The 27469-nt window shown below is 31.8% G+C and overlaps 3 protein-coding genes across 6 annotated transcripts; 1 reads left to right on the forward strand and 2 right to left on the reverse strand.

Annotated features, from left to right (window-relative positions):
• The first annotated feature begins 5611 nt into the window (after positions 1-5611).
• On the forward strand, positions 5612-13909 carry LOC109795547 (AT-hook motif nuclear-localized protein 11). 4 transcript variants are annotated; one of them, XM_020355110.3, is made up of 6 exons: positions 5612-6034; positions 7057-7503; positions 11177-11244; positions 12086-12217; positions 12984-13145; positions 13247-13909. In XM_020355110.3, the coding sequence occupies exons 2-6, from the start codon at positions 7083-7085 to the stop codon at positions 13484-13486; spliced, it is 1023 nt and encodes a 340-aa protein (XP_020210699.2). In that variant the 5' UTR covers positions 5612-6034; positions 7057-7082; the 3' UTR covers positions 13487-13909. The 4 variants fall into 4 exon arrangements, with proteins under 4 accessions (XP_020210699.2, XP_020210677.2, XP_020210691.2 ...); XM_020355088.3 differs by having other exon boundaries at positions 5614-6034; positions 7030-7503; XM_020355102.3 differs by lacking the exon at positions 5612-6034 and adding an exon at positions 6123-6145 and having other exon boundaries at positions 7030-7503.
• A 2406-nt stretch (positions 13910-16315) lies between these two features.
• LOC145955450 (kiwellin-1-like) lies at positions 16316-19318 on the reverse strand. Its single transcript, XM_083070206.1, has one exon. The coding sequence runs from the start codon at positions 16951-16953 to the stop codon at positions 16387-16389; it is 567 nt and encodes a 188-aa protein (XP_082926332.1). The 5' UTR covers positions 16954-19318; the 3' UTR covers positions 16316-16386.
• Positions 19319-19426: 108 nt separating this feature from the next.
• LOC109802528 (F-box protein At4g09920) lies at positions 19427-21285 on the reverse strand. Its single transcript, XM_020363933.2, has one exon. It carries the CDS (start codon positions 20647-20649, stop codon positions 19603-19605), a length of 1047 nt encoding a protein of 348 aa, XP_020219522.2. The 5' UTR covers positions 20650-21285; the 3' UTR covers positions 19427-19602.
• Positions 21286-27469: the final 6184 nt, after the last annotated feature.

Consider the following 27469-nt stretch of genomic DNA (forward strand, 5'->3'; position numbering starts at 1 on the left):
GATACAGATCAATAAAATATTTTAAAAATAAAATAAAATAATCCTTTTATAAACTAAAAATTAAATAATGCACAAATTAATATATAAAAGTTTTATTATATAATTTTCTAAAATTATAATTAGTTTATACATAAATTATTTTTAGTATTTTCTTAAAAAATTAATTTTAATTTATAAAAAGTTTATTTTTATCCAAATAAAATCTAGATTTGTATTTTTTGGATCACAAAAAGTTAAGAAAAAATATTAAAAAATAAAGATAATTAACTATATATAAATATTATAATGACTACATTGTCTCTTTATTTTTTTTTAATAATTTTTAATTTTAATTTTCTATTTTTAATCATGTAATTTTAATCTTATGATTTTATAAAACATGTAATTTTAGTTTTTTATCGAAAATTTATTCGTTAATCATTAAAATTGTAATATTATAATCTAATTATAAAAAAAGTGATATAAAAATTAATATTGAAAAATATTTAACTAAATACTTAAATTTTATTTTTAATTTATATTTTTATCTCATGATAAAACAAGATGAAAGTAAAATACTATGTCATTTATTTGATACCAAATTATGTTAAATAATATAATTTTTACAATCAATATATAAATATTTGACAAAATTTAAGATAGGATAAAATTATAAAATTAAAATTAGAGATTAATATAAAAATACAGAAAATTAATTTAATACAAATTATAATGTGTTAGAAATAATGAAATGGTAGCATATAATATATATTTTGATGACATTGGACAGTGAATGCTACGCAAAGTCAGCCATCTTTGTGAGTGAGAGAGTGCGAAACCCGTTTTAAGTCAGTTCGTCTGTCACAACTTGTTTGTCAGTTTCCTCTCTCTTACACGCGCTTTTATATATCTGCTCTCACTTCCTTTTTCTCTGCACCAAACCAGACCTCATTTTAATGATAAAAATAAAATCATCAATTTTATTTGAAGTATTATTGAGACAACATTAACAATATTTTTCTAATACTTTTTTTTTATATCTTTGTTATTTATTAAAATTTATTAAAAATTATAAATTTTGTATATTATTTATTAAAATATATATTTAAACACTCTCTGAACTTATATATAAATAAAAAAATGTTAAAAAAAATTTAGATTGAAATATGAGTAAATTTCAAGCCAATCTTATATAATGTTTATAATCTAAAAATACCTCTATGATAATAAATGTGAGTCTTATCTTTTATGAATGTGAGTAAGGATATTTTAAAAAAAGTAGTATATATTTTATGAGAAACTGTGAAAATTAAATGTATTTAATGAATTTTTTAATATGTATGAAATTAATTATGTTTGCTTATATATAATTTTAGAGGGAGTAATTCTTTTATGAAATTATAAATGTTATTCACACACTCCTTCCAATTTTGAATATAAGTAAAAAATAATATTTACATTAACTAAGAAAAATTGTTTACATTATTTAACTTTGCTAATTCGTTCTAAAAAATAACTTATTTTCTTATCTTAAACTATCCTTTATTGAAACTTGATATGAAATAAAAAAAAAAAAAGTTATTGAAAATATAATATCAATTAAATAAAAGAATATTTTAGAGAAGATGTAACGACCTGTTATGATCCTTATATTTAGTGGAATCACACTACTATAAGTAGAAAAAAAAGAAATATTAAATGTGACAACTCATACATACAGGATATATAAAATACAATAATAACTAAGTTTTCTAAATACAAATTATAACACTATATATATGTACAGTCATCCAAAATAATATTTCCTAGTGGCGGTCAAGCACAACAACAGTTATCCCAGTAGGTAACTCTAATACTAGGACAAAACTTCTCGTTTGGCAGGGACTTCAACTCCAAGCTAGCCCTGATCTACTCTCATACAAAGTATGATCATTGAAGTCCATCCACATGGAAACAAAAGGGTAAGCTAGAGTTCAATAAACCATACAAGTATAGAACAATAATCTATACTACACATTCATCCAATCATGTTCATAGAGCCACACCATACACTCTATCCAAATCTACTCATGCATAAAATGCAACACACCAATCATGAAGTTAAACACCATACACTTCATCACAACAACATTCATGCAATTAAGCAACACATGAAAGATATCAAATGCATATCTATCATCTAATGCGTCATCACGCATACACCTAGGAGATCTCCCTAACAGCAGAGCAGTATAAGTGACATCCCAATGCTACTGAAACCACCCCAACCGTTTTCACGCCCAATGCGCTCACTCGGTCACAACTAAACAGGATATAAATCCTCACTCGGGTTTACTCGGATGATGTCACTTACACAATTAGAAGTTCGGTTCCACCGTCAGGTATAGCACAGCTGGGTATAAACTTACCAGGACCTTGGCATGCATTACCAAGTCACTTGTGGGGTTTGCCCACCAACTATTCGCAAGGAACCACACACCTTCCCCAGTACTTGGTTAAGGGAATAACTCTCAACCTCACACTCCATTCCAACACTAGCTAAGGACTTAGAGGAGACTCACTCAAACCAGTGGCCTACTTGAGCACCACTCTCATAATCAGTGGCCTATCCAAGCACCACTCTCAAGAGACTCTATGTGAGCTCTTCTAGTTCGAAAATATTTCCCTCTCCTCAAGTCCTAGGCTAGACACATGCCATAAGGCTTCACATGCAATAATGCATCATACATCATACATGGTCAATCCACCATCATTATCAATAATCATACTCATGCCATAAGGCATCACATGCAATAATGCATTATACATCATACATGGTCAATCCACCATCATGATCAATATCATACTCATATGAACATATACACATGTCATGTCATATTCAAACATTCATACATATCATTACCAAGCATACATGTAACATATGAATCATTCACCACTATACATCATAATCATACATATATGAACCAACTATACATTATAGTATCAAACAACTTTTTAATCAACATGATAACAACTTAACACATCAAAACAACATGTATCTCCCTTCGACAACTGTCAAAGAAAACAACATCTAAAGATTTATACTCATCCAAATAAGCCCAAACCCATCTCAAAAGAAATATAAGGGGATTTCCTACAACTCTTATTAAGACACCAAGTCCTAATTCCATCATCTACTTTGTCAAAACTTACAAAAACTGCAACAACTATAACTAATGTTGACAACTTGGCCCCTGTTCACTAAAACAACCATATCTAAAGTTCTAAATCTCCTTTTTAGGTGATTCCAACGCCATTGGAATTCTAAGATCCAAGGCTACAACTTTCATGAAGACCATAAAGTCAAATTCTGAAAGCACACTCACGCCCGGCGCAACCAGCTCTTGCTCGGCGTGAATTCATCCAGAAATTACTTTTGATGAATACAAGCCCGATGCCAAATGATATGCGCCTGGCGTAAATTCATACAGTAGCCCCAAAACTTCAAAAATTTCATCCAAAACCTGAAAATTAGGAAATCTAGCCACATGCAATGCATAAAACATAGCTCATAAGCTTCATATAACTCAAAAACAACCTCAGATTCAACATGCACCCACCCAATGCATCAAAATCACCAAAAACTCCATTTTTCCCAAACCCCGAAAATGAGCAATTTCTCCGATCCAACCATGGATTCTCAACATTCATGCATCAATTGAGTTTCTAAACTCACATGCAACCAAACAACAAACATTCTAGCTTCTCTCACCTGAAAATTGGCTCAAAATGACCAAGAACTGAGAAGAAGTAGAATTCCCTTTCAAAGCTCAACCTGGAAACATCAATCCACCCAAAACAAGCTTCCTAGTCTGAATTTCAAGAAAAGACAAAAGACATTAGTGATCTAGAGGAGAAGAAGAATCATACAGATAAATTTGGGAGAGAAATGAGCTCACAAACCTATAGTCCTTCTCTCTAAAACCTCTCTCTAAGTTCCCTATTTTCTTCTCCTCAACTGCATGCATGTGGCTTATTTATAAAAGTCTGGAGTGGCCAGAACGGCCCATTTCAGATTTGGAACAGCCCGTTCTGCACTCATTCGTCATGTGTAAAATTCACATCCAGAACGGTCCGTTCTCAAACTAGAACGGTTCGTTTTGGGGTTGCATTTTAACTCATAATGGTCATGTTTGGAATATCCCGTTCCCAAAGTGGAACGACCCATTCTAGGTTTGAATTTTACTCATAACAGCTTGTGTTGGAATGACTCGTTTCAATCTAGAGTTTATAAGCAATTTTAGTAGTTTAGAACAGTCCGTTCCAGTTTGGAAACGCCCCGTTCCAGTCTACTAATTACGTTACAAGAGAAGGAGATTAATTAAAATTTACTTTTATTTAAAACTAACAAATAAAAATGTTTTTGTTTATAAAATGCTCTTTAACTTTTTGTAATACATTTTTATTATTAGATAAATATATATTATTAAAAATTATAAAATTATGATCAAAATTTATTAATAAAAAATGTCAATCAATAAATTTGTAATTTTTAATAAATATTAATTGATAATAGACTGTTAGAAATATATTACCTTGATTTCAATCCTATTCATATTTTACTATTTTATTTTTGTTCTAAAACTATTTATATTTTACCATTTTCTTTTTATTCTGATACTATATATCGATGTTTCTCAAATATTTAGTCTCTTTGATTATTAATTCTCACTTATATTTTTATTTAAAAAAACTAGTTTTAATATGTATGGGAAATATTAATTTACAACCTAAAAAGTACTATAGAATATAATACACTACATTTATATCATATACTCCTACTAAATAAGGATATTTATTAAATATGTATTTACCGAACTATGTTACACTTCAATACCTTTTAATTTATATACACCAACCTATCCTTAAATATTAATAATTTTGAAATGAAACAAATTAATGAGTTTATCAGTAACATTTTTCATTTAATTAATTCATTATTTATAATTAACTCATCTTACCAAAATAATTCAATAATTAATTTTAAGTTTTTTTTAATAAATATTTTCAATGATTTAGAGGCAAGTTGAATTTAGCACCTAAGTACTTGTCTAGGAATATTCGTCAAACTGCGCGTGGACAACCTCACTTAATAATCCTAGTGGTTCACCATATTTAACTCAAATCTATTCATTCTTTGATTATTATTATTTTTTATATGACTGATTGTATTATTTTAATACTTTTATAAAACTTGTATATAAGTGAGATATTGAAATTGACCTTTGAATTAAGATGATAATTTTAGTATAGCCTTGAAAAATATTAATTTCAATGTTCAAATTTTGATCATGTAGACAAAATTTACTAAATACTATATAGTTTACTGTTGTGGGTGTGTTTGATAGTGTGAAAAAAAAGAAAACAAAAGGAAATAAATTAATTAATAGTATATTAACATATATTTAACTTTTAAATATTTTTATAAAAAAATAATAAATCATGTATTAATTATTTTCTCTTAAAAAAAGTATTAAGAAAGGTAAAAAATTAATAATAAAAAATAACACAAAATACTACTCATTATTCAGTGTTATCCAATGGAACTGAAAAGAGAAAAGTGCTTTTCTGTTCAAGTTTTGTTTGTTTGTGAAATGCAGGGAGTACGGGACATAGCTAGCTAGCTCTACACCGTAGCATAATTCATCATCATTCATGATTCATCACTCGAACCAAACCCAACTAGGAGAGAGAGAAATCTGAGACCCTCACGCACCCCAAGAAAGAAAATATATGCAATCCGATAAGGACTTGTGCAGCTGACACACACCAAGAGAGAGAGACAGCACTGTTCATTGCTCATGTTTTGTTTTTCCTTTTTTTCCTCATTCTCAGTTAATGTTGTTGCTCTTCTCTCTTTGCACTCACTCTCTCTCTCTTCTATGCTCTTCTGTCACCCACCCCGCTTTAATTCCCCACAAAACCGTTGAACGTTTTTCAACTCTCACTACCTTCATAAGCTACCTCCATCACCAATTCACATACCCTTTTGTGTTTCCATTCTCTCTCCTCACATGTTAGTGTTTTTCTTTCTCTCTCCATGGCTTTTAGTAAAATTCATCATGCATTTGTAGCATTATCATTCTTTTATCTTTCCGGTGTGAAATCTGTTCTAGGCTTCACAAAGGTTGTCACTTTCTATGTGGCCTTTTTGAGCTGTTTTGTTCTGGGGTGACATTTTGTGATCTTCACTTGAATTTTAAACTGGATTTAATGTTTTTATGAAGAAGATTTTAAACAGTAGCTGTAGCTAAAATTTTGTTGTGCTTTTTTTTTTTTTTTTTTCATCTGTGTGTTCTTTCTATGGGGTCACAGTTGCAGTTGCAGTGCGGTCACCCTGTGACCAAATTGTTTTAAAACTTTAATTTTGACTAAAGGTGGATAAATAATAGTTAAAAGATTTAATTTTGAGTTTTTCCTGACTAGGTTTTGGAATCTAAGGGTGGGGTTATATACATGGTTTGGTTTATGGTTCGGGGGTTACCATGAAATTTGCTTAGTGTTTAAGGTTTTATCATGGGTTGGTGAGAGTGGACCTGATACAGTTCACCTGGTCTTTATCTTCAATGTGAAGCCTTTTTGTTGTTTCTATATAGTTTGGTAAGCTGTAAACTAGCTTCTCTTTTTGTCTTCTCTTTAATTGGTCTGCTACAATGTTTTCCTTGTTTGTGTGAACTACCTTCTACCTAGCCTTACCATTTCTTTTATTGATCTATGTTTCTACTTTTTGGTTGTCTTATGAATGTCTTGTACCTTTAATTGAAACTAGTGTCCCTTTCTCTTCTTTCATATGTATGTTATAATAGGATGTTAATACTTAGTAACTTCATCTGCAGGAACTGAAGCCTATGGTTTCTGATTTGAAAGACATATTGTTACTAATAGGATAATTTAAGCACTCTTTGACAAACTTATCACAATAACTGCACATTTGATCTCATAGTTTTCTAATTTGTGCATGCATTTTTTTTTCACACAAAATTTGTCATTATTAACTGTATATGGTAACAGCTAAGTGGTGTTGAATATTGGGATCAGCACGGGAAGGAACTTGAAGTAAATGCATGGATCGAGGGGACCAAATGACATTACCTGGTTCTGCATCATACTATATGCAGAGAGGAATACCTGGTGCTGGAACTCAGCCTGAACTTCACAATTCACCTAATATTCGTCCTTTGTCTAATCCCAATCTACCATTTCAATCGAGCATTGGGGGTGGTGGTACCATTGGATCCACATTGCCATTAGAGTCTTCAGGAATTTCATCTCCATGTGTCAATGTGAGTGCTCCTTCTGGGACTATGACTGGGGAAACTGTCAAAAGGAAGAGAGGAAGGCCTAGAAAATATGGGCCTGATGGTGCTGTGTCGTTGGCGTTGACTCCAACTCCAGCTAGTCATCCTGGAACCTTGTCACAAGGCCAGAAACGGGGCAGAGGCCGCCCGCCTGGCTCTGGAAAGAAACAACAGTTGGCTTCTCTTGGTAAATTCTCTTTCTCAGCTTTTATTTTGTTGTGTGTTTGACAGAAGTAAAGTAGTTATCATTTCAAGTTTAGATGTTGCTGGTTTTGTAAATCATTGTCCTAGTGATATTTGTTCATTCTAATATCAAAATAAACTCAATTAACAATGACTTTGGTGTTCAAAATAAACTTTTGATCTACTCAAGATGAACAGAAATCTGCTTATAATTAATTGGACTGCTATAATTTTAATAAATTTTTATAATCAGTATAGCATTATAACTTTCCCCAACTGCTGTAGAATTACTCTGTTCATTTCTAAGCAATTGTTAATTTGGGGATTTGCATTAAATTGTTTGTTCTTTAGAAAACTAAGAAAGCTATAATAATAATTATTATTTTTAATTCTATTATTGTCTTTTGGCACCTAAACTAAATTTAATGAGTATTGACGGGGTGAAAGGAATTTTTAGTCAATATGTCAATATATTTTCTTTAAATTAATTAGGGGTCTGGGTTGACCTGTGAGCTCACTCAATCCTAATCTTTAAAACTGGATTTGTGTTGGTATTTGGGGGTAAAATTGGGTAGAAATTCCCCTAACCTTATTTATTCACATTAGGTCTTGGTTTGATACATTTCAAATTTAATTGCAAACCTGGCCCTGCTTTTCCTCTCTCTCTTTTTAATTTAACTATTATTGTCTTTTTTTCTTTTTATGTATGTTAAAATTTAAATATTTATGTTATTTGATGATCCTACTCGATTGGCTTGGTTCAGTTTAGGATGAGAATATATAATTTTGTAAACCTGATTCATGTCTCCCCCCTTCAAGCAATGATATTTAATTTAATGACTTTCTTAATTGAACCTGGAGTGGTAATTATTTTAAAGGCTTAATTGCATTTTTGATCCCTCAAGTATTGCAATTGTGCAATTTTGATCTTCAAGGTTTTAATTGAGTAATTTTAGTCCCTAAAGAATTACAATTGTGCAATTTTGGTCCTTTAATTTTTAATTGAACACTTTTAGTCCCTCAAATATCATAATTGTGCAATTTTAGTCCTTCAAATATCATCATTATGAAATTTTAGTCTCTCTCATTACAAATTTAATAATTTTAATATATAAATTAAAAGTTACTAACAGTAACTTTTATATTGGTTTGATATATATTTATATTTTTGTAAAAGGATATTAATATATACTGTTATATTTATCAAATTATTAATTTATCTATAAATATACTAATAATATTATTGATATTAATTTATCAGTAATATTATAAAACTAATAATATATAAATTTTATTTATTTAGTAATAATAATAAATATATATTATTTGATACATTAACGAAAATTATAATATACGTTAACTTGAATAGATAAATAATTATATTTTTTTTAAATATTGTATATATATATATTAAAATTATTAATTTTGTAATGGGAGAGACTAAAATTGCACAATTATGATATTTGAGGGACTAAAATTGCACAATCATGATATTTGAGGGACTAAAATTGTTCAATTAAAAATTAAAGGACCAAAATTGCACAATTGCAATTCTTTAGGGACTAAAGTTACCCAATTAAAATCTTGAGGATCAAAATTGCACAATTGCAATACTTGAGGGATCAAAAATGCAATTAAGTCTATTTTAAAATGAAGAAACTTTCTCATAAAATAGGAGCCAAGAATTGTCTGATTCATTAATATTAATAATAATAACAATAATTATAAGAGTTAATCACCTATACACTGCCAGTGTAAAGTTTTTTTATACTGGCAACCAATCATATCTCTTAATAGTATCATGTCATTTGTTCATTTAATCAAATAAAAATAAAATAAAATAATTTAAAAGATATGATTGGTTGCCAGTGTAAAAAATTTACATTGACAGTGTATGAATGATTAACTCTAATTATAATAACCAATATTAGGAAAATATATTTTTCAGTATTGACTAATTATCAGTTTCTAAGCAAGTATATATTTGTAATTAATGGAGCAGTATTCAATTGGGTATTACAATATTATTACACAACCAATACTGAATTGAACGCTACAATATGTAGTAAGTTGAGCATAGGAGACAACATTAATAGAAAATAAAGTTGTAGACTTGTAATTGCTAAAAAAAGGGATGGTGCAAATTTGCATGTTAGATAATAGTTTCATGGTATTTCACCAAAACTACATTTGTGAAGTAATGCAGGTCTTAGCATGAATGTATATGATTTAAGACTTAACAAAAATAGACTAAACAAATGATCAACACAAATTTTGAGTTATGTCAATATGATTTAAGATTTAACATAAATAGACGATCCATAAAATTAAAAAGGGAAACTTAATACACTAATTAGACAAACTATATATTAGACTGAACAAATGGTCCCGTCAATCTGAATACAAATTTTGATTCACTTTCAACATTTAATTGATACAAACTGAAAATAAGGTAAAAATAACATACCTTCTTAAAATTTCTTAGCTTCGATGTTATACATTTTAACCAAACCAATAGTTCTTAGCCTTAATGTTAAAATTTCTTTCATCTATTTAATTTATATATTTATAAATAAATTAAATTCATGAATTTGTTATTATCTTTTTCATGCTTCATGAATGTTTAAAAACAATTAATGTATGAATAAACATGACCAACAAGGATGAATATTTTTTCCATGAAAGTAAACAAAAATTTATACTTAACTCATTCATGAGAATGAACTTTTTGAATTATAGTAAATAGGAAAATTTACTCTTAAAATTCACAGGAATGAACAATTTACCTGAAATTACATTAAAATCTAAATTATAATGGTGATTTTTTACTTCTCTATTATATAATTTTAATATAAATGTATTTTTTTTCTTACTTCCTCTTATTTGACTTATTTAAATGATTGAATAATTGTTTTTATCTAACAAAAGTATGAATAAAATATAACCAACAAGGATGAATATTTTTCATGAAAGTAAGCACAAAAATTTAGACTTAATTCATACATGGGAATGAACTTTATTCATGAAAGCAAGTAGGAAAATTTACACTTAAAATTATTGAGCTGCTATGTACAAAGACACATTAAGTGAAGAGATATTAACATGCTTAGAGTGTGTTTTTATGAAAGCAGTAAATGTCAAAACAACACATTTTAATATGCACAATATATCAGCTTTATTGTTATATAAATAAGTTGTGTGACCTGTGCGTTCCAAGGATACATATACTAGTTGGTAGAAAATGGGACATGTTATGGTATTTCATCAAAACAACATTTGTGAAGTAATGCAGGTCTTAGCATGAGTGTTATTGTGCTTACAAAATACATAAATACAGGCAAATTGTAATGTTAAAATCTCAACTCCCAAGTTTCTGAGAAATGGACAGGCTTAGAGGAGCCTTAAATGCCAATGGATTGTGGGATAAATTGCTCTTAGGTTAATATTATGCCGCTAGTGGCAAGAATGGCTGGATTTTGATGCTAAGGAAACTAATTAAAGACAAATAATTTGGAGATATAAAATAAAATGGTAAATCTTTGTTGTACAAGATGGATAAATTTTTTGTAAAATTGTGATTTATAAAAGAGTATCTGTTGTTGTACAGTATTGATTATATTAATTTTGTTCAATCATATATTACCTTTTATCTTGATGTTTTTAGTGGTGATTGCCAGGTGAATTGATGTCTGGCTCAGCTGGGATGGGTTTCACTCCTCATATCATCACCATTGCAGTTGGAGAAGTATGCCAAATTTTTTTAAAGAATTTTTTTCAATTTTTCTATTTTTATTCCATATATGTTGAGAAGTCTATCTTCAGAACATTTTGGGTGCATTTGGTTTGCTTTTTGCTTTCATTTTCAGTAATATTTTAAAAAATGCTACCTTAATAGGGGGAAAGAAATAGGAAACAAATCTAAACTAGATGTCATTTTTTTAATTGGTGAAAACATATAAACTAAAACAAGAAGAGAACAAATCAAACTCCTGCTTAGTATCTCTGTTCTCTTATTTTAAATGAAGATCTATATAAAAACATCAATTGATTTGTTCTGGCTAACAATATCTTTGGGCTGAGAAAGAAAGTACTACATTGATTTGGTTTCTTGATAAAACTACTAGTGTTAATGTCCCAATAATAAATAAATAAACTGGTGTTATTAATTTATAAATAGACGTTGACATTGTATATATTATTTTATCTTTTAAAGTAAAATGTTAAAAGCAGTAAAGCCCAAACCAAGTATTATGACAATATTGATGCCTATGATAGTAATGAAGATAATAACGTGGTAATGCATGAAATTGTGAACTTCATCTTTTGTCTGTCATTTATTTATTATTATGTTATTGAAGCTTATATATATATATATATATATATATATATATATATATATATATATATAGATATATTTTGTGGAACCATCAAAGCATGTGATATGATACTTTCCCTAAAAATAAAAATGATTTCATTTGAGACATGTTGTGCTCAAAGAACTCTATGTTTCTTTTAATGATTCTCCCAGTTGTATTTGTATTGATGAAACACACTTTTGAAAATTGTGCCCTTTTCCTTCTCTGTAGGACATTGCAACGAAAATCATGTCATTTTCTCAGCAGGGACCTAGGGCTATATGTATTATGTCAGCCAATGGTGCTGTCTCTACTGTGACACTTCGCCAATCTTCAACATCAGGTGGCTCTGTCACATATGAGGTTTGTTACTTTCTTATGGGTGTACATTGATGTTCAGATAGGCTTGTAGTGCATAAACAATTCATATTTCTACTTGCCTAACACATTCACTTAATCAAATGACAATACTTTTGGAAAAAACCATGATTGATTAATTACAAAGATTCTTTTGATATTTTGGGAGAATGGCTTAACTTAAGAATTCTATTCATATGGAAGTTAAAAATAACATTGTTTCTGGAAATTAAGACTGTTCTGGTTGCTTTAAGCTTGTTTGATGTCTCCATAGCATGTACACAGCTCTTTTAAAACGGCAGAGGCCCACACTATAGAAACAAGATTACTGCACAAATATGTGCTATTCATAAATGCATTCCTTTGTATGTATCTGGTATCTTACATTTATGAATAACTACGCTGGCCATGTTACTTGAATGCAATATAATCTAGTAATCTGCTGAAAAGTAAAAAAGCACTGATTACTAACTGCATGTTCTTGGGATTCACTAAAAAGAAAAGCTGCATGTTCTTGGCTATTCTAGTTTCACATTTTGAATTAGAAGTATCTACTATAGCCAGCCTTCCTTGTTCCTAGCCGTAGTACTAGTTTTGTGGTTTCTTGAACTTGAAGTACTTCATTTTACTCAACTTTTCTTAAATTTATAACCATCCCAAGTGGTTCAAAATCAGTATGCTTTCTTATGTTTCTTTTTCCCAGCCTTTTTAACTTGTTACAGTTATTTATTTTGGTTAATGTATAATTATTGATGGACTTTGGCCTCAATAGGGGCGTTTTGAGATATTGTGCCTGTCAGGCTCTTACTTGGTTGCTGATAGTGGTGGCCCTCGCAATCGAACTGGTGGATTGACTGTTTCCCTTGCAAGTCCTGATGGCCGTGTCATTGGTGGAGGAGTTGGTGGAGTTCTTATTGCTGCAAGTCCTGTTCAGGTAACTAAATTTGTATTGGTGCCTGGATATTATATGTGGAAGGTCATGGTTCACGCATCAAAATTGGAGACTTGTTAAATTTTGATGTTTTATTACTGTAGGTGATACTTGGGAGCTTTATATGGGGCGGATCGAAGACCAAAATCAAGAAAAAAGATGGTCCAGAAGTTGTGGAAGCTGCTATAGAGTCAGATCATCAGACAGTTCATAATCCAGTTGCAGTGAACAGCATTTCCCCAAATCAAAATCTTACTCCGCCCACATCTCTAAGTCCTTGGCCTGCATCGCGATCATTGGATATGCGCAATTCCCATATTGACATTGACTTAATGCGTGGGTGACAATTTATTTAGTAGTGAGTATATATCTCAGATTCATGGTCACTCATCTAATTTACCTGTAGTAGTAATTACAGCATGGGAAGTACCGACAGCAGAGTAGAAGCCAGCTGACTTTTGGAATTTGATATAATTCCTTCTATCCACCCATTATTGACTTTAGGGTTGTACTCCTATTTTTGTAGCTGTGAGGAATTTTAATTTGAAGATTTCATGTTCTTGGTTAAATACAGACTGTTGTTTATATCCTATTTGAAAGAAATTGACATTTAGCTAGATGTTTTGTGTTTTAGGGGCACAGATTATGATATAATCTAGTGTGATTTTTATCATTGAACTGTTGTCTCCTGAAATGCAATGACAAAGGGTGCATCAAGATTCTCTTTTCTTTTGAGAATGCATAATAGGAAGTGTTGCATGTGTCAATCGCGGTGTTATGGTTTGATTGCACTGATTATCATTTTGCTCAATTCTAGTGTATGCGATTCTTGTTGCTCAATGGTTAGTTACCCTGTTCTTTTCCAATGTACATTCTCTCTTCATGCCTCACCCTTTCCCTAAATTATTTTTCTATACACCTCATTGATAATCGTGCCCCTCGTGAATGATCATTTGAATGGCTTCTAACACCAATAATCTAGGCTCCAACCTCCTTTTGAAAAAAAAAAAGACAAAAGTTTTTGGAACTGATCTTTTGTTAGAATAGAAGTTTTACTTCGGAAATACTATAATAAAAGTTTGTACTAAAGTTTGATGCGAATATTACGTGAAACTTCAATTTTCATTGGAAAAAAAATGCCATAAACACTGAGGATTTGTACCAAAGTTTTGACCTTTGAAAAAATTGGTAGTTATGGAATCTTTGGGATATATTGCCTTACTTGATCCTTGTTGGTAACTTAGATGACTGTTATTGATTTGGTCTCTAATGTCCTATGAAACAAAAAGTCAACAGTTTAATAAGTTGTTACCTTCAATAACAACTTGCTTCCATAGGGAAAAAAAGAGCATGTCATGTGCATTTCATATAGACTCGCATGACGTAACAGTTTTCTTAAATATGCAGGAAACGTGCAAAACCATTATTATCAATGCATTTTTTTTTGAAACAAATTAAGACATGTAAAAGGAAAGAGGGTTAAAAAAAAAGGTTTCCTTCATTTATATACCTATTCTATTATCTCCCTTGATTGGCTCTGTTGTACTAGATGACGTTGTACAATTGTTACCGTTGTTTTATCGTTTTTTGTTTTGGTTTCTAGTAATGTCGTGTTTGCCCAAAATTTTGAATTTACACACTAGATTGCAGTTCAGTTGCTTTCCGTCCAAAATGCATGAATCATGCAACGCATTTTGTGTGAAACAAAATTCTAGAAAGTGACAGTTGCAACATCCAACACCACTTTTTAAGTGTTCATTTCGATACTAGTATCAACCATCAACATCACTGGTGGTCACAACTCAAAAGTTGTTAAAATTTAATTATGATTCTGAAAACTTGCAATTTTTGAGGTTAAGTTAATGACCATTTGGCTCGTGTTGTTTTACTCGCAATTTAATTTTGTCACAATGTGGTTGTTTTGTTCGTAGATTTCCACAAGCTGAGGTCATGCTCAATAATGCAGTCTTTACAAGTGTTCTAGAATATTGGATTTTCACAGATCGAAATCAACCTCAAAGATAATACTCTAAGTGTTTCATGAGAGTCGAAGTAGATGTTGATTTCAAGTGTCTATGAATCCATCTTTCAAATGAAGTGAACTTAATGAAACTTACTTGTAGGGTTCCTTGTTGGAAGAGCAGTAGTAGTCCCCTTTATGTTGCTTCGATAATATGCATGTCTCAGTGTAGGCATAACATTTGAGTAATTTATAATATTGAAATAAGAAAAAAAAATCACATCTTAAGAGAAACTTGACATATATTTACTCTTATGTGTAAACATTTATATTGAAAACATGGTTTTTTAAAATTATTCAAAAATCATTGGAATCTTCTAAATTATTTTATCACGATCTTAAATTTAAAGATTTTTTTTTGGGTGAAATTCTAAATTTTAATATTGATATAATATTTACTACGGTTGATATAATATTTAAGCATGATAACTAAATTGTACATGTCCGACTCAATTTGATGGGAAAAATACAAATTCTCATTGCTGTACCTGTACTGCTAATTTTTTTTATATGTTTTTAACAACAATATATATCCTTCCAACCGAAGAAGTCATTGCTACATCTTTGTCTTCTAAAAGGTGGAGAATTATGTAGACTATTGTTCCATCTCTTCACATTGAGTGCTTCAAATCAATCATGAAGCAATACAACAGACTTAATGTATTCTTGGCCTTATGCAGAACACAAAATATAATAGGATTATGATTTTATTTCAGATTCTATGCAGATTTATCGTTGGCCAAACGTTGACAAAGCCAAGGTTTATTTGACACTATTTTGATATGAAAGAAACAACTTCCAACATTCTTCATGGATATACGTAATGTTGAATTTCTGTCTTGAAATATTTTAGTGATCACATTAGTTCTTATACTCTTAATCTTCCATTATTTAATAATTTTGTTGAGTTACAAATTTTTCTTAAAGAATATGACTCCTTAATTATGGAATTTCCCGGCAAGTGTCCTAATAAGCTTAAGTTACTGAAATTAATATAACATCAGTGGACGAACAATGATGCAAGACCTATCATTTTTACCTAAACCAACCATAGTTAGAAATAGCCTTAACTAGTACTTCGGTTAACAATTGGTAGATATAGAAAAAAAGAACACTAGAAAAAAATATAACTACTTTAAATTTGAATGCATGATACACTAGAAAAAAGAACACAAGCAGAACAGGTAGAGAGTAGAAGGCATGTACTAGTATTGTAGCATTACATTAAGCATCAGACCAAGTAATTTGTAATCCACCCCATTGACTTTGAGGCACACCTAAGGCTTTCCAGACAGCTTTGGAGGCATCAACGATGTTGTTGGAACAAGGAGGTTGATAATCATGGTCTTGATCACATCCCATGGTGGAGTCACACTCATCCACCACCATGGCCAGCACACTCTTCCCATTTGCAGTGATGGTGATGTTGTGGAGACACCTACTCATGTTGTTGAACCATCCAGTGGAGAGTGCAACTACTGGTGTGTCATCAGAATGGTACTGGTTGTCACATGCTGAAGGGCCACCTCCATCTCCACCCTTTTCAAAACTATTGAGTGTGAGTTGAGCCTTGGTGTGGCTTGACACTGCTGGAGAACATTTGTATGTTGTGTACATCTTGCCTTGTACACAACAATCTGAATCATTCTCTTGGTTGCATTCTCCTGGAGGAGGCTTCTTTCCTATGATTCTGCCACTTGGACGACACTGTTGTGCTTCAGAACACAAACAATTTGTTGAAAGCAAAATCAGCACCAGAACAAGGGATGCTATTGAAGTAGAAACCTTCATTTTGTATATGTTCTCTTTTTCTATGTTGTTTTGCTAGGAATACTTGATGAAAAGGTGGCGTTTAGATGGAAATTTATAGGTGTAAGATGTAACGTTCTTTCTCCATCTTGTCTTTTAATTGTTTTATATATTATTTTAAAAAGAGGAGTTTTATTGCTACTACCACTGCTAGCATCCAATGCTAGCTTCCATGCCTCAATACTAAAATGAATTGAGGCAACAAAAAACATATATTATATTTATTTATTTTCATTATTGGATATCCCTGTACGTGCCGTAAAGTAAATTTCCAATCGAGTTTTAGGCTTCTACTATGGCATGAAATATCCTTTGTAATTGTTGTCAGTAGTAATATTTGAAAGTTGAAGCTAAAGGCCTCTGTTTTGTCTATTGTCTTTCCATTATAATATGATATGCCATTCATTTGATTATTTAATTAATATTTTGGTTACATTTCCGCTACCTTATAATTTAGTTTAAATTTTTTCATACTCAATTATTAAAGTTGATTATGTGCTAGTGAACTTTACGTCCGGGTTGGAGGGCCGTGACTTTAATTTAAACAAAAATTTAAGGTAAAATAATTGCAATAAATTATGCAATTTTAATAATATTACAAGTATAACAAAGTTTTTTATTCAATGATTATAAAACTTATCTTGAGATATGTGAAGTCCATCTAATGTTAAGTCACGTACTGTTAGTAAATATTAATCTCTAATTGTCTGTTCAAGAAAAATTATATGTATTAAATGACTGTTTTTCTTTAATTTTATAATCGTATATATGATTGATTACTAAATAGTTATGTTGTGGCAACTATTTTTAGTTTAATTTAATTATTGAATTGTAAAATTTACCTTGTCATTCTTGTAACCAATGACAACAACAAGCATATAATTTTCCGGTTTTATTTATTTATTTATTATTTTTTTAATCTCAGTCTTTAATGCCTATCTACTTTGATTATTTTAAAATAAGCTTTAAATACTTTTTTTCTTTTAATAATTTCATTTATTTTATTTTAGTCTCTTTAAATTATAGGATTTTTTAGTTCTTATATATACTTTATTATTATTATTATTATTATTATTATTATTATTATTATTATTTAAATATCTTTTGGGTTCTTATAATTTTATTCAGTTATTTTTAAATTTTGTTTTATTCACTTTTTTTCCTTTTATTTCTAATAGTTTAAAATATCCCTTCTTAGTTTCTATACATATCTTTTTTATTCTTTTGTCTTCATCATTTATTTTACTCATTAATGCCTAATATATAGTGTGTGATTAATTACTTCAAAGTAGCATCTTTGAAGTTGAATTTTTTTTATTTGTTAAAATTACTTTATCAAAAATTTTATTGTCTAATTAAAATGAATTTGTACTTAGTTTCAAACCCGAGACGGGATGATCATTATTAAGTTTTGGTTGTTTTTTTCTGCATCGAGGGACATTACTGAAGGCAAAGGTGCTAATAATTTGAGTCTATAGAAAGTTTGGATTGTGATTAAGATGAGTACGAGCCATTTTTCTTTGTTACTTATTGCACATGTAGAGGGAGGTGAGACTTTATAATTAAAGATTTAGAAATTTCTAGGAAAAATTACTAAGGTGTTCTCATAATATGGTAATGCAATTTAGATTTCTAGCTAATTTATTTTAGGTTTAATTGTAGTTGTATTTTAATTTTTGTTACATTTATCCATTTGGATTCTTGGTGCAAGATGTATGGAGTTGCAGGGAATTTCAGATAAGTGGATGAGACAACATCTGAACATACCTTTTTGAGTATTCACCAAGTACGGTGAGTACTTTTTGATACACTCAAGTACTTTTTGTGTATATATTGAGATTGTTCCCAAAGGATTGTTTAGTCATGTATAGTGTTGCAATCCCCAAGCTTCTCTCAATCATATATTGTTTTCTTGTTGTGAGATAAATTAGAGCAATATTCTTTTATCCATTCTATAAAAAGAAATAAGCTCTATCCTAAGAGAGTTGACGATTTAATTTTATATATACATATCTTCTTAATGAAGAGTAAGAGTTATAATACTACAAGAAATATTATATATCAACTACAAAAAATTTATTATAAATATAATATATGTAGATATAAATCTATTTAATATATATATACTTACAAATGATTTTAGTATTGGTTTTAAATGGAATTTGATAATATATATATTATCTGTCATTATAACCTTATATTCTCACATTCTTTAATAATATATTAACACATTGTATTTATAGTGTAAATAAAAGTATTTTTTAGTAACAAATATTATATGATTACAGGGTATGTCACTAGAACAATTTTTTTTAGTGTAAGAGCAAAATGTGAGATATTGGAAAAGATGCATGAGTTTATTCCATAAAAGAACTAAGTGTATTTTTAGACAACTTTTATATATAATTTTGATAAATTCTAAATACAAGTAAATCCAATCCAAAAAAAAAAAGTGTAAAAAAAACAGAATGAAATTTATTGAGTAAAAGCTCAAGCCATTACGTACATTTGTATCTAATAATAGAACTGGGGAAATCAGAAAACTGTGTGGAAATAAAAACAATAAGAACTCCTAAAACTAGAACACGAAATTATTGCTCTTAGAAAACAATAGTTTGGTCTCTTAACCAATTATTTAGCCATATATATAACAGGTGAAATAGGAACAATTGATAGGTCGTGCACCCTTACTCCTTCAGTAATGTTATAGCGACATCTCTGACCATCATCCAAGATATTAATTTCAAGAACTTGAAGCTTAGGACACTTGGCAGGAAATTCCATAATAAAGGGATCATCTTTTTTGACAAAAAGTTGTAACTCAACCAAATTATTAAATAATGGAAGATCAAAATTAGAAGGATTAACATCCCTAGAATATTTCAAAGAGAGAAATTTAACAGGATAAATTCCTTTGAGAAGGTTGGAAACAGCCTGCTGCATCATATCTTTATGCACTGTCACATAAACCTTGGTTTTATCAGGTTTTAACAAACCACAATTCTGCATAGAGTCTGACATAAAATCATAATCATAATGCATGACGAAATCATAAAGCCAAGTTTGTTGGTCGAGTCGGAAATATCGATAGTTATGCACAACCGTCAACTGTTCAACATAATCCGTAGTCCAATTAATCTCCATGTAGATCAGTTCAATAGATGGAGAACCAGAGATAATCTTGCTAGCATTGCTCTTGGGGAAACGTTCGTGAACTTTTAAAAGCAGAATCTTGAGATTAGGGAGATAAACAGAAGAAGGAATGGTGATTTCAAAGGGACCCTTAATCTTCATGTTGACAATTGTGGTGCATGTGAACAAGGCATCCACGTTGATTTCGCTTATATGGCTCCTGCATAAGGAGATATTCACTCGTTCAACTTTTCTTATTGCGACTTCTAAAATCCATTGTTCCACATAATGCGAGCAACAATCATGATCGCTATCGCAATTGAGACGAAAGCTTGTGATGTTATGCATTCTGCGTAGAGCCAAGAACACCTTGAGACTCTTGTAGTGTTCCATGATTGGTTTGGCACACCCAATGTGAAGAGATGGAACCATGGTCCATAAAAATCTCCATCTTTTAGACAACAGTGATGTAGCAATGGCTTCCTTGGTCGAAAGGAAGGAAAGGATGAGACACAGATGGTCGTCCGGTAACGCCTCAATCGTCATCGTCACTCACCAGATCAAGTGTAGGGTTTGTGTGCAATTAGTTGTACATGAATTAAGAATCTGTTTGTGAAGATTATTTATTTATTTATTTTTATCGTTAGGAAATACTATTTATCTGTGTGTAGAAGATAAATAGTAGAAAGTGATGACTTTGAATTTGAATTTCGTTAAAAGATAAAAACCTATAAACTCTCACCAGATAGTATTTGATATATAAAAAGTAGATTTAAAATTTATATAAATAAATATTTTAAATATATATATATATATATAATAGTTTAAATTTATAATAAATAACTTATATTGTGGTGTAGGATATTATTTTAAATTTATTTTAAAATTTATAAATCAACATCTTATATATTAAATATGAATATTTATTTTGTGTGAAAATATTTGAAGTTTTTTTTTTGACAATTGTTACCGTTTAGGGTTTAGACTTTGCCTTTGTATTCAGTTAGCATATTTCTGAATAATTGGTCAAGAGACCAAGTTTTTAGAGATATTATTGAGGAGTTTTATGTGAAGTTTTCTGTTTTAAGAGCAATAATTTTAGGAGTTTCGGTGTTATATCCGGTTATATTTCCTACATTGTCCTTCTATTTTTTGCCTGGCAATATATAACATTTCTATTATTTTTCTGTCTTATTCCTTTGCATATAGCAACAGTCATATATTTTCAGAATGTTCTTAATTAATGCTTTTGTTTTCACCTAGTAATTTATATTTGATTTAGATTGGATTTTACATGTAATTAGAATTTATCTAAAATATATATACAACTTGTCCAATAAAGTGTGTGGTCCATTCTTTGATCACAACAAAAGTACAATTCTATATAGAGATTTCTACATCGATTCACTAATAATCAATATAAAACTTGAACCGGTGGCAGTTTTGTAATAAAATGTGAAAGTTTTACATTAATAAACATTATAACCGACTTAAAATATGAAAGTAAGGCTATACTACATTAATGTTAATTATAACTGATATACTATTGTTATCTATTATTTTTCACTCAGTCTCTTCTTCGATATTTTCCTAGGACACACTGCATTCTCTTTGCACTCTCTCTCATGTCTTCTCTGGCAAACTTGTGCGCACTATATTTTCTTCCCCTTACCCTTTCATCACTTCTTCCCTTTCGTATTTCCATTCTTCATTGGTAGGTTTACTCTTGCCTTGCTCAAGCTATATTGGTTTTGTCTCACTCTCTCTCAAGTTCTATTAAAAATCAATATAGAAATGAAACTTTTTATATCAATTTTTAAATTGATCTTAATTGTCTTACATTTTTTTATGCCATTTTAATCTACATCATTTCTAAAATTGATATAAAATGTTTTAAAAATTTGATGTAAAATATGTCTTTTATAGTAGCACTACTACTTTTTTGTTCTTTAGTAACATTTTTTTTACATTTATTAAAATGTTACTATATATTAAATAAATAGTTTATTTTGTTAATTTTTTTTAAAAATGTTAATATAGATAAATTAATATTTTTTATTTCAATATTATTATTTTTAATTAATTTTAAAATCAAAGTCCTATGTCGAGCAAAAAAATGTTAGATAGCTTATTTTGCAACATTTTTTTTTAAAAATGTTACTACATATAAGTAACATTTTTTTTTATCTCAATATTATCTTTTTTAATTGCTTATAAAATTAAAGTTACATCGAGTTAAAAATATATATTTTTCTCATATCTAATTATCATCCATAATTAAAGTTCCATATCACATAAATGAATGATTCATAAAAAATATATATAATCATATAGTTATACTTAAGATAAATGAACTTTGATATTTGATATATATATATATATATATATATATATATATATATATATAATTAGTGGTGACTAATTAATAATTTATTCAACCTTCTCTTCAAGAATTCCTAGGAGTTTAGGAGTCATGATACAATATCTAAATTAAAACTAATTATCATTTTTTAAATTAACAAAAACTTAACAACATCATTAAAATGTTACAAAAATGTCACTTTAAATATTTGATAACATGTTGCAAAAGCTAAATAGCAACATTTGTACACAATTAGGTAACATTTTTTTTTAAATATTACTAAAAGTTATTTGTGTTGTAGTGTATGGAAGGAATAATATTCTAGAACTCTTAGATTGCTCGGTGATGTTTTAATTTTTTTTAAATTTCATGATTTTTTAATATTTCATATCAATTTTCTTTTTAATATTCCAACATATGTGCCCACTCAATATCATTAAATAATTGACCTTTCGAAAACTGTTAAAATAATGCGTATTGAAAACTCATTATAATCACAACAATAGTACTAATAGTGCTCACAAATGCAAATGATGATTATGTTTGCAAGTTTTATACTTTTCATCACAGTACGGAAGATAGCCATGAGGATGCTACAATTTATATATTGCTGATGGAACATTATGATTTTGGATTATTTGCTGAATATATCATGTTCAAGAGAAATATAATTTTGTTGCTTATCTGTCACAAAGGTATGTGTTCCTACTTGAAACAGTCCTGATCTTCTTGGTGACTAATCCTCCAAGTTTGATACATTGATTAAGTCCTTGCTTCAGGTGGAGGGAGAGGGTACCTGCAAAGTCACCCTGATGCTCAAGTGAGTATTTGGTATAGAGCAATAAATGCTTCAATATTAAATAAACATCATACCTTTTCTTGTCCCATCAAGGTGTATTTATAGTGATGTATTTGGGCCTGATGGGCCTTTTTCCTCGGAGAATGGGTAATTAGAGTCTCTAAGTCCTAATTTAACCTTAATGTTGGTTTAACGTTGTTATGTATGATTTAATTCTTCTTTAAACAACATGTGGTCCTGTTTTCGAGGTGCCGAATACCCCCCGGCTGACCTCTTAGCTAAAGGGGTATTCGACCTGGCTTTCGACTGAATCCCCTCTGAGTTAGCTGAGGCGCTTCGGCCCTCCTCATATGTGATTCTTCCTTGGCCCACACAATACCCGAATGGGGGTGTTCGGCCTTGGTTGAAGGTTCTCTTTAACCCCCCTCTGCCTGTTCAAGGACCAGATATAGGGGGTTTGCTGTGGTCAAATAGAGTCTTCAGAGGTGGCTTTGACGCCCCTTGACCTGAATAAGGTCCGAATAGGGAGGTTTGCTTTTAGTTTAAACAAGGGCTGAACATGGGGGTTTGGTTTGACTGAATGGGATCTTCAAAGGTGGATTTTCTCTCATGTACACTGCCCCTCAAGCCCGAGGGCGGGAGACAAAGGGGTTTGTCGAAGATCGAAGGGTTTTCTAAACGATTTTTTTTTTTGTAAGTTAGTCAGGCTGCGCGGCGTGCCTCCTTATTTCTAAGTCGGCAGGGTACGAAATCTAAGAGGTCGGATCATTATTCGTTTTTGGGAGTTGTGTCCCCTGGGAACGAATGTGGCCATTCATAAATGTACCGCCCTAGGGATTCATCCCTCATCATTGGCATGGGGGCGTGTCCGTTGGTAGTCCATGCGCATTAATGAGGGGCCTCTTCGTATGCTCTTAGGTTGCCTATATATATGTGGAAGGTGAGTAATATACACATACTACTCGAAGCTTCTATCCCAAACCCTACTTCTCTGATTTCATTGTTCGAGTACTAGTAAGAGGTGTGTGTTCGGTCGAGTCTCTTGGGGTAAGCGATAGGAGTTGAGGAGATTGTGTTATCGTCAGGGTCTTCGTCTGGTGCGAGGGACTCAACTAATTTTCATGAAATCGAGTTGTTGGAGGAATTGTTGAAGAGGTTAGGGATGAGTGATGGTGCCGATTCTTCTAGTGATTCATTCGGATTCGAGTTGTCGGATGCCAAGATAGGTCTTCGGGATTTTAAGCAAAAGTTCCCCCCATGCGAGATTCCAAGGTATGAATGGGTGGATGGCGAGGTAACGACCTATTTCTCGCGTTTTTATGAGAGGGCCGCTGTCGAATGCCTTTTGAGAGGTTGTCGTCTAGCTCGGTGGGATAACCTAGACCTCTATCTAGTCATGCTTCGTCATTGCTGGCCGAAGGCCCTAGAGAGGCCGATATGGTGTTTTTCGCGAAGCGAGAGGACCAAGGAGACTTCTTTTACATGTACAAGTGTTTATTGCACGAGCTCAGCCTGTCTTTGCCGTTTGATGAATTTCAAATGAGCATTTTGCGCGTGCTAAACGTTGGGCCGACTTAATTGCATCCAAATGGTTGGGCGACCGTGCAAGCCCTTCAAATTTTATGTAAATATCATTATATAGAGCTGACTATAGGTTTATTTTTACATTTTTTCTGTATTTTCCCTTCAAATAAAATGGTGAAGTGGCTTTCATTAATAAGGCACGTTGATCGACCTTTGTTCAAGCTGTTTACCACTTCATTTAAAGGTTTTATGGCCTGGTTCCTTAAAGTCATCATAGATCCAGTGGTCGGCTGAAATTAGTTTTATGATAGCGAGGGGACTCTGTTGTTTCCCTTTTACTATACCTAAGTGCCTCACAAATATGACGAGTTCCTGGCTGATATGTTGAATCTGGACAAGACCGTGGTGTTGGAGTACTTGAACACGTCACCCTAAGAGATCCTGGCTCAGTTGTTAGTCCTTTTGTCGAAGTCCGCTCGACCTCATTTTGACTTAGAGGATATGTGTCTTAGTTTCGTTCTTTGAACATTCTCGTTAAGTTGATGTGTGACTATTTGCTTTTTGTAGGTTGGATGGCGTACAAAGGACTTGGGCTCTCATACTGTCAGGCCGTGCGAAATCGGGCCCCTACTGGCACTTTGACCGATGACCATATGAGTGTGGCTATTGACCATGTGCCCGGTGTGGCTGAGTCACATCCCCCTCCTCAAGATGGGGCATTGCCCGATCCCAACGAGAAGAAGAAAAAAGACAAGGGGAAACACAAGGTCGATGCGGGGGCTTCAGATCCCCCTCAACAGAAGCATCGCCCGATGGAGGGTCCCTCAACTGACCTAGCCATCCCCTCAGCCATTGTGGCTAAGGACTTAATGTCGGCAGATATTCGGCCTTTGAGGATGATGTCCTCGGATCTTCTCTCTGATGACAACCATCGAATGCTAGAGTCGGCTACACCTTCGACTCAATGGGTGATGGCATGTGAGTTGCAAGTGCGGGCAATGACTATCCTGCGAAAGCTTGACCTAGAACCAATGGTCGACGCCCACAAGTTACGTAAGTTGCTTGAGGAGACAAGGACGACCTTCCAACACTCGATCGAAGCACACAAAGTGACTTCGAACGAGAGGTTGGAATTAAAGGCCGAAGTGGCATGGCTGAAGGAGTCTATTGGCCAGATGGAAGTCCAAGCTATAGTGGCTGAAGACACCGAAAAGATGAGGGTCCAGGAGGTTGAAGAGGCCTTAGCCTAGGAGGCTAAGCTTAAGGCCAGCGCCAAAACCTCTCTGGCAAACTTTTGGATAGAATGTGAGAAAAAGATCATCGTGGAGCATGAGGCCGACTTTATGCAAGCAATTCGATAGGCTACTCACTTTTGTAGTTTTCCCCCCAATTTCTCTTTTGAGTTAAGCAAAGATTCCCATCGAAGGGTATACATGGACTTTAATGATATGTTGGAAGATGCTGATCCCAACGAGGTGGCCCCCCTCGGCCGGTCGTACCCGAGGATCCGGGCACCACTATACACGAAGACGAAGACACACAAGATGATGATGGTGATGACAATACTGTCACTGGGGAATAAGGTGTCTGGCTAGTTTTCTTTTTGTTATACATCTATTTTGTGTAAGATGTATAGTTTAGGGTATATTCTTGTTTTTATTTTATGGCTCTGTATTCAACCATTATGCATTGTACCCTAGGCCATTAGTGCCCCCTTTTGATTTATTTAATGAAATTTTTATTGAAGTTTGTTTGACCAAATGATTTTTTGCCCTTGTATTTTATTCCTTGGTTTTTGTACTTTGCTAACGATCTCGATCGATGAGTGAATTTTTAGTACGAGAAGGGGAAATCAACTTTGTTTAAGTTGGGTTATTTTCATCTTTGGTTGAGTGGAAGTACTCACAATGTCCGAACACATTTTTGACCGAATCATTGTTCTTGGGGGGGAGAATTGTGTTATTGGGCCAAGTTAGGTCAGGATCTTCCTTGGCCGAATAAGGACATTCGAGATAAAAATGTGATATACTTCATCAACTAAGGTAGGGCTTTCTGTAATATTTTAGTCTTAACCATACCTAAGTTAATTCACATGCTTAGTTTTCATCTTTGACCGATCGTGGATACTTAAGAAGGAATTGGTTTTTTCTAGGCCAGGCATGGGTGCTAGGGGGGATTAGTTGTCTTCCCTTTCCAAGTATATGCCCTCAAGAGTTAATAAGTTTTCTTCCTTGGCCGAGTATGGCTATCCGAGAGGGAATGAATTTTCTTCCTTGGCCAAGTATGGGTACTCGGAAGGGAATAAGTTTTCTTCCTTGGCCGAGTATGAGTATTCAAGAGGGAATAAATTTTCTTCCTTGGTCAAGTATGGGTACTCGGGAGAGAATGAGTTTTCTTCCTTGGCCGAGTATGGGTATTTGGGAGGGAATAAGCTTTTTTCCTTGGTCGAGTATAGGTATTCGGGAGGGAATAGGTTTTGGATGGAACAATTAATAAGATGGTAACTTGTATTGGATTTCATTAATATGGTGCCTCGTTAAAAGCCTTCCCAGTAAAATCTCTTTCATATTTTCTTTTAATAAGAGGATAAAACTTGGGGTATGAAAAGAGTACACCAAAAAAAATTTACATATTAAAGGGGCTCAACTATAATAGTGTTTTAAATGAGATGCATTCCAAGT

The sequence above is a fragment of the Cajanus cajan genome, chromosome 3 (assembly GCF_000230855.2).
Source record: "Cajanus cajan strain Asha chromosome 3, NIPB_CcT2T_4, whole genome shotgun sequence".
In the NCBI taxonomy this organism is placed as follows: Eukaryota; Viridiplantae; Streptophyta; class Magnoliopsida; order Fabales; family Fabaceae; genus Cajanus; species Cajanus cajan.